The 7,687-nt window shown below is 66.7% G+C and overlaps 1 protein-coding gene across 1 annotated transcript in view; it reads left to right on the plus strand.

The window, feature by feature from the left end:
* The window catches only part of MUC2 (mucin 2, oligomeric mucus/gel-forming), a 30,021-nt gene extending 24,884 nt beyond the window's left edge, over window positions 1-5,137 (plus strand). The window contains exons 36-49 of the mRNA XM_061161200.1: window positions 123-348; window positions 1,042-1,220; window positions 1,471-1,540; window positions 1,661-1,761; window positions 1,865-1,896; window positions 2,368-2,545; window positions 2,749-2,853; window positions 3,077-3,117; window positions 3,288-3,410; window positions 3,503-3,601; window positions 3,878-4,006; window positions 4,204-4,243; window positions 4,570-4,696; window positions 4,792-5,137. Coding sequence (XP_061017183.1) covers window positions 123-348; window positions 1,042-1,220; window positions 1,471-1,540; window positions 1,661-1,761; window positions 1,865-1,896; window positions 2,368-2,545; window positions 2,749-2,853; window positions 3,077-3,117; window positions 3,288-3,410; window positions 3,503-3,601; window positions 3,878-4,006; window positions 4,204-4,243; window positions 4,570-4,696; window positions 4,792-5,014 — 1,673 coding nt within the window. The 3' untranslated portion in view covers window positions 5,015-5,137. The remainder of the gene's footprint in view (window positions 1-122; window positions 349-1,041; window positions 1,221-1,470; window positions 1,541-1,660; window positions 1,762-1,864; window positions 1,897-2,367; window positions 2,546-2,748; window positions 2,854-3,076; window positions 3,118-3,287; window positions 3,411-3,502; window positions 3,602-3,877; window positions 4,007-4,203; window positions 4,244-4,569; window positions 4,697-4,791) is intronic.
* Window positions 5,138-7,687: the final 2,550 nt, after the last annotated feature.

A 7,687-nucleotide genomic window follows, 5' to 3' on the forward strand; every position in this document is an offset into this window, starting at 1 on the left:
CTGTGCCCTTAGGCCTGGCCAGATGACCACCAGGGACCTGGGCTGGAGTGGGGATCCCGGGGGCTTGCCCTGCTGGACGGTTGGGCCTGGTGTGTGTTCACGTGGCCTGCCCACCCGCACAGGCACGTGCACCAACAACACCTTGGATGACTGTGTGCTGCCCAGTGGGGAGAGCATTGATAGCTGTGAGATCGCAGCTGACTACTGGGTGGTGAACGACCCCTCCAAGCCACGCTGTCCCCACACCAGCTTCACCACCAGGCGCCCGGCCACCTCGCCTTCAGCGGGCACCAGCAGCTCCTCCACGAAGAGCTGTGCATCTCCGCTCTGTGAGCTCATCATGGACAGGTGATCCGCCCCGCAAGCCGCACCCCCACCTGGTCTGCCAAGGACCCCCGGCCAGCTGCACCCCCAACCCGGTCTGCCGCAGACAAGCCGCTGGTGCTGGGCCTGGGGCTGGGAAGGCAGATGGCAGTCACAGTGGGGTCAGGACTTGGGCTCCTGTAGGGTATCCAGGGCCCTTTGTGACTCCCCCCCATTCCATCTCTCTTGACTCCTGGGATGGTGCAGTGTCTGCTGAGTGCGAAGGCTGGGGTAGACCAGTTGACCCGGGACAGAGTTAGCATCCACAACTGATGTTGGGGAGGGGAATTTGGGCTTAGAGAGGGGACCAAAGCTGGTATCCATGGGAGCAAGCCTCTCATCCCCAGAGGTGTGTGCGTGGAGGTCAGGACGGCCCCTGCCAGCCTTGTTGGGGGACCTTGGCCCCTGGTGACCACTTAGACGCAGACCTTCCCTTTCTGGGGGCCAAACATGGTGTGCATCCTTTGGCTCAGTGCTGGCTGCCGCGCCTCAGGCCAGCCCGAGCCCCCGAGGCCAGCCCTGATGCTCTGCTCCCACCCTCAGCCCACGGGCATCTGTCTGGTGGTACAGGCTGAGCTGGGCCCCCGAGGGGGTGCAGCCCAGATGGAGGTGCCGGGCAGGGGCACGTGAGAGGCTGGGGGCACTGGCCAGCCCGTGACCTGCAGTCCTCCTCCACAGCTTGTTCGCCCAGTGCCACGCCCTGGCGCCCCCCCAGCACTACTATGAAGCCTGCCTGTTCGACAGCTGCTACGTGCCTGGCTCGAACCTGGAGTGTGCCAGCCTGCAGACCTACGCGGCCCTATGTGCCCAGGAGGGCATCTGCGTGGACTGGCGGAACCACACCGGCGGGGCCTGCCGTGAGTGCCCTCCTGCCCCGTCCCATGCTCAGCGGGAATCCTGGCTGGGGTGGGGGGCCAGGCCGCCTGAAGGCCAGCCCTGCTAAGCCCCTGTGGGGCTGGACCCCCGCCTCCTGGCTTGGGACAGCATGAGGGGCTGAGGCCACGCTCGGCCTGTATGGGATGGGGTCCCGTGTGGGAGGGGCTGGGCGGCGGTCAGTGGGGTGGGTGGGGGCCCAGGCCCCTCCCTCTGACGCTGCCCCCTCCCCAGCGGTGACGTGCCCCGCCCACCGTGAGTACCGGGCCTGCGGCCCCGTGGAGGAGCCCACCTGTAAGTCCAGGTCAGTCATGGTGGAGGCGCTGGGAGGGCTGGCTGGCCCTCTGCCCTGCTCTGGGAGGGTCTGTCTGGGCCTGGTGGTCCCACCCATCCCCAGACCCATCTCCTGATGCCCTCCCCTCAGCCCCTCCCAGCCGAACAGCACACGCCTGGTGGAAGGCTGCTTCTGTCCCGAGGGCACCACCAGCTTCGCGCCCGGCTTCGACGTCTGCGTGGACCTGTGCGGTAGGCTGCCCGTGCGCGCCCTCTGCCCTCCCCTTCCTGGGGCTGAGCCCAGCGCCTGTGGCACGGGCCCGAGTTCACAGGGCCTGTCTCCTCTCTCTCCTAGGCTGCGTGGGGCCCGACAACGTGCCCAGAGAGGTAGGCTACCCCCTCGGCACCGGGGCCAGGCCCTCCCACAAGCCCTGCGTTTTGGGGGGCAGGTTGGGGTGGGATGAAAACCTGGGACCCTCGGAGGCAGACTAATGAGTCCCTGAAGTCCTGGAAGGTTGAGGTAGCGCGTGGCCCATCCACCTGCCCCCCCCGCTCCGCCCACTAGCCACTGGATGCTCTGGCTACACCTGCGGCCTGTCTGCTGTGTGGTGTGCGTGACTCCTGTACGTGGCTGGTTCTTTAGCTCCGCTCTGCGTGAGCCCCGCAGACACGCCTGGTGCTTCTGCCACCGGGGACCACGTGGGAGCAGGTCCCAGTCCTGGTGCGAGTGTCCTCCCCAGAGCCTGCCCCGGGCGCGCGGAGGTGGGGAGGGCTCGGGGTTTCCCGCCGGCCGCTCGATGGGCCAGGCCGTGCGGTGCTGTCTTGCGCTGACGGGGGTGGGCTCCCCCTCCCCTGCAGTATGGGGAACACTTCGAGTTCGACTGCAAGGACTGCATTTGCCTGGAGGGCGGGAGCGGCATCATCTGCAAGCCCAAGACATGCCGGCCGGAGCCCCGGCTGGAGTGCGAGGAGGACGGCACCTACCCGTTCACGGAGGTGGACCCCACCAACACCTGCTGCAACCTCACCTCCTGCAGTAAGGCCCCTGCTGGCGGGGTGTGCGGCGGCCGGGCTCTAGTGTGGTCCTGGAGGTCCGGGCCTCAGGCGTGTCTGCGGGGCATGGGCGCTGGGCAGGCAGGTGGTGAGGGGGCCCAGGCCCAGGACCCGCTCTGCACGGGGCGGCGTCCAGGCTCAGCGGGCGAGGGGCTGCGCTCACCGGCGTGTCCCCACCACCTGCAGAGTGCAACACCAGCCTGTGCAGGGAGAAGCCCCCGCTGTGCTCACTGGGCTTCCAGGTGAAGAGCGAGATGGTGCCTTGGAGGTGCTGCCCTCTGTACTCATGTGGTAGGTGGGCTGGGCCAGGCGGGAGTGAGGCCTAGGGTGGGCAGGGCTCCGGCTGGGTGTGGGGGTGCAGAGGATGGCTGAAGGGGCTCCTGCCTGGGGGCTCAGGTTCTGCCTGGTGGATGCACCCAGCCCAGCCTCTCGCCCCCGTGCTGTCCACTGGCTGTGCATCCACCGTGGGGTCCGGCAGGACCATCTGACGCTTGTTCTGGTTCTTTCTCCCAAGTACCCAAGGGCGTGTGTGTGCTGGAGCATGCTGAGTACCAGGTGAGCCCTGCTGGCTGTGGGGAGAGGGGCGGGGGCGCAGAGGGGGCTTCGGGGGCAGGGTCCCAGGCAGGCTCGGCCGGTGGGGGCCCCTCTCCTGGCAACGGGGCGGCGTCCTGGAGGTGGGGAGGCACCGCGTGGGCCCGCCTCACCCGCCTTCCCTGTGCCTGAAGCCCGGCTCTCCAGTCTATTCATCCAAGTGCCAGAACTGCGTCTGCACCGACCGCAGGGACAATGCCACGCAGCTCAACGTCATCACCTGCAGCCACGTGCCCTGTAACACCACCTGCAGCCCCGTAAGCAGCCCCGGCCCCGGCGGGCTGGCCCCGCCCAGCCTCACCCCACGCGACCCTGCCTCTTCCCACGCCAACCCGCCGGTGTCCCGCAGGGCTTTGAGCTGGTGGACGCCCCCGGGGAGTGCTGCAAGAAGTGTGAGCAGACCCACTGCATCATCAACCGGCCCGGCCAGCAGAGCCTGGTCCTGAAGGTGCGTCCCCCGCCCCTGCCCGCAGGGCCGAGCACGTCCTGTCTCCCATCAGGACTCCGGTCCTGGGGTTTTGGGCCCTCTGGGTGACTTCTCCAAGTCAGGCCACTGCTGCAGGACATGGACCATCTGGGGACTGTGGGCCGCGGGTCCCTGGGCCCCTCCTGGTGTCACTGGCTGCGCAGCTCTGGGCCTGTGGGCTGCACTTGACGAGGTGGTCAGGGGGCTGCCTGGGGCTCCCGCCAGGCCTCACACAGAACCCCGCACCCCATCCCGCAGCCCGGAGACATGAAGAGTGACTCCCTGAACAACTGTACCTTCTTCAGCTGCGTGAAGATACACAACCAGCTCATCTCCTCCGTCTCCAACATCACCTGCCCCGACTTTGACCCCAGCACCTGCGTCCAGGTGAGCGGGCCCGTCCCTGCTGGAGTGGGGACCCTGATGTCCCTGAGGGGCTGGGCTCCATCGCAGGACGTGGCAACGGCTGCAGGCTCCACCCTGGGCCCTTCTGCAGGAACTGCCCTGTCCACCCTCATGGTAGGGGGCAGCACTGTCACCACCGGGGGAGGTCTGGGCTCCCAACTGTCTCTCCTTCCCGCTAGGGCTCCATCACGCTCATGCCCAACGGCTGCTGCAGGAAATGTGAGTGTGGGCCTCGGGCGGGCGGGCCCTGCGGCCCAGGCCTGGCGGGGGCTCCCCCCAGGCCCCTTGAGGGGAGGGGGAGGAAGGGGATGGTGCCCCGGGAACCCCGTCCCTTCTGGGCCACTCCCGGCTGGACGCTGACTTTGAGGACATCACCTGATGTGCCCAGGAAGCCTGCATCCCTTCCAGGAGCCCATGATGACCCAGCTTGCTTGAGGGCCCTGGGGGGGGCGGGTGGCACTTGGGAAGGCAGGAGGAGGCCATGAGGGGCGCAGGAGGGCCCCGGAAGGCGAGGACCCCCTCCCAGCCTCTGCCTCTCTCCCCAGGCGTCCTTCGCAATGAGACCGGAGTCCCCTGCGCTACCGTCCCTGTCGTGAGGGAGATTTCGCACAATGGCTGCACCACATTGGTCCCCATGAACGACTGCTCTGGGTCCTGTGGGACCTTCGCCATGTGAGTCCTGGGCGCCGGGGCCCCGGTGGGGGCAGTGGGGGAGGCTGTGCCCGCCCCGGTGGTCGGGGGCCGCCCTGACCCCGGCCTTCCCCCAGGTACTCGGCCGAGGCCCAGGCCCTGGACCACAGGTGCTCCTGCTGCAAGGAGCAGCGTACCAGCCAGCGTGAGGTGACGCTGCGGTGCCCGGACGGGGGCACGCTCCGCCACACCTACACCCACATCGACAGCTGCCTGTGCCAGGACACCCTGTGCGAGCCGCCCGCCCAGCGCAGGGCCCGGCGCTCCTCGCCCCTCGGGGTGGCCCCTGGGCGGGGGTGAGGGGCAGGCCCGGCCCCCACCGTCCCGCGTCCCGTTCCCGCTGACCCCTCAGCTGCCTCGCCTCCTGGGCTGACTTTCTCTCTGCGGATATTTATTTTCTGAGCCTTTGTTCGATTCTTTGCTTTCCAAAATAAACTTGGGCAGAGACGCCGTGGTGGTGTGCTTCAGTAGCTGCTGGGGGCCTGGGTGGGTTGCGGTGCACGGCCCGGGTGTGGCCGCTTCCAGGGGGTGCGTGGGGCCTGGCCGCCAGGCTCTGGGGGAGGGATATGGGGGAGGCTGTACACGGGTTCCTGTCCCGCCCTTGGCATGCACAAAGCCCTCGCTGCACCTTCAAGATGCAGGAGGCTACCCCCTGCAGGAGGCCCTCCGAGCCTGAATTTGTGAAAAGGAGCCACTGAGCTGCATTTGCACCTGTTTGTGTGCATGTGTCTGTTTGCATATGTGACCGTGTGAGTATGCACACATTTGCATGTGTGCGTGTGAAATGCACTTCCTCCTGGGGAAATAGAGACAGGCCTGGTCCTGAACCACAGATGGGGAGCAGCACGGGGCGGCACGACCCACCTGCTGCAAGAAATGACAGAAAGTGATTTTATGGGTCCTCCTGGGCCACCGAAAAGCAATTGGCAGGGCCGCCAGACCCTTCAGACCGACCTGACGGAGCTCCAGCGGGCTCTGGGGACCTGGGCTGGAGGCAGCCCTGTGTGTGTGTCCACCTGCCCACGTGTGTCCAAGTGTGTCCGCCTGCCCACGTGTCACATGTCCACTCACCCGTGTGTGTCCAGAGCCTGCCTATGTGTTGTGTGTCCACTCATCTGTGTGTCCACCCGCCCGCATGTGTTGGGGAGCTGCGTTGTGAGCTGGCTGAGCTACCAGAGTGGGAATTCTAGGGAGGGACCGAATGACCCTTTGTGGCCAAGGGCAAGGCTGGTGGCCAGGGACCCCGAGGTTGGGGGACGGCTGGTTGCCTTCCCTCTGACTGGTGGTGAGGGAGGGGCCCTGGGTCCCTGGGCTGAGGACCCTTGAGCACAGTAACCTGCCTGTGGGCATTGTTGGAGGCCTACAAGGAGGGTGCTGATCCCTAGGGCCCAGGTACGGCCCCTAGTACCCTTTACCCCAGACACCTGTCTGCCACATTACTGCCTGACTGATGGACGGGCGCTGGGAGAAGCAGCCCCAGTGCCAGCGGGCTTGCCCAGGGCAGACCCAGGCCCCCCCTCTATCCACTGCCCTACCCTCAGCTGCCCGGCTCCCTCCCGGCCCACCCCCCACGGACACCAGGTCAGGACCCCGCAGCAGCAGCCCTAGCCTGGGTCCCGGGTCCTGGCTCCCGGTGACCTCAGGAGCTCACACGGCCGCTGGCCCTGTCCTGTGGACTCCTGGGCGGTCAGCGGGCCTGGGCTGGCCTTGGAGCCACCACGTCCCTCCCTGGAGCAGAAGTTTGCTAAGGCAACGGGGGCTGCCCGCCCAGCTGCACGGCCACGAGGGGGTCCCGGGAGCCTCAGAATCAGCCCTGCACCCACCTCAGGCTCTGAGCTCTCCCCGTGCCCGGCCTGGCTGTGGGGGCCGTGAGTTCTGGAGGTGGAAGCCAGCCCCGCCCGGCAGCACCAGCCCCGGGGCCTGCAGGACAGGAATCGGCAGCGGGAGCTGCGGCCTGTGGGGCGGGGGGCCTCAGGCTCTGCCCAGTGTCCGCCTCCTGGGGTCCCTGAGAAGCGGGGGCTCCCAGGTGACCGGGCAAGGGTGGGCAGCACTCCCGGACCTGCGGCTTTAAGCCCAACAGCCCTGGCTTGTCGCTTCTGGACACATGGTTTTCATGAGGTTTTACTTGGAAGGAAGTTTTCGGCTTAGAAATAGTTTGACGACCATCGGCAGACGGTCATGGAGGCAGCAGCCCCAGGCCCAGAGGAGTCAGGGGGCACCTCCTGCCCCACCCATGCTGGACGAATGAACCAGAGAACAGCTGAACATACGCATGCACGCCTCGGTGACCCCAGGCTCCCCCCAGACCCCAGTGGGGGCAGGGAGGGGTGGGAGGTGGTGGGTGCTAAGTCACTTCAGTCATGTCTGACTCTGTGACTCTCGAGTGTAGCCCTCCAGGCTCCTCCAGGCTCCTCTGTCCACAGAATTTCCCAGGCAGGAATCCTGGAGTGTGTGGCTATTCCCTCCTCCAGGGGATCTTCTCGACCCAGGAACTGAACCCACACCTCTTCCGTCTCCTGTACTGGCGGGTGGGTTCTTTACAATTAGCACCAGCTGGGGAGCCCAGGGGGTGGTATTTTTCTTTACTCTTCTCAGGTCATCTATTTCTGCCCCCACCCCCATTTCTTGGTGAGGGCTCTGAGGGTCTGTTCTCCGCCGGGACGACTGCACAGCGGGCAGTGACCCTGCCCCTCCGCTCTGGGGGCAACTGCTTTGGCCCGCCCACCAGGCTCTTGGGCAGAGCTGTGACGGGGGAAATGTGTGAGATGGTACATGTTCCCCACTGCCTGGGGGGCCCAGCGTGACGCCTTTGGTAAACGGGGGCTTCCCGGCAAGAGCTCTGGGGAACAGGTCCCCCCACCACAGCCCCCACGAACACCCCCCGGTCACAGACACGTTGCAGGGCCGTTGTCTAGTCGCTCAGTCGTGTCTGACTCTCTGTGACCCCGTGGACGGCAGCACACATGGCTTCCC

The sequence above is a fragment of the Dama dama genome, chromosome 2 (assembly GCF_033118175.1).
Source record: "Dama dama isolate Ldn47 chromosome 2, ASM3311817v1, whole genome shotgun sequence".
Taxonomy (NCBI): Eukaryota; Metazoa; Chordata; class Mammalia; order Artiodactyla; family Cervidae; genus Dama; species Dama dama.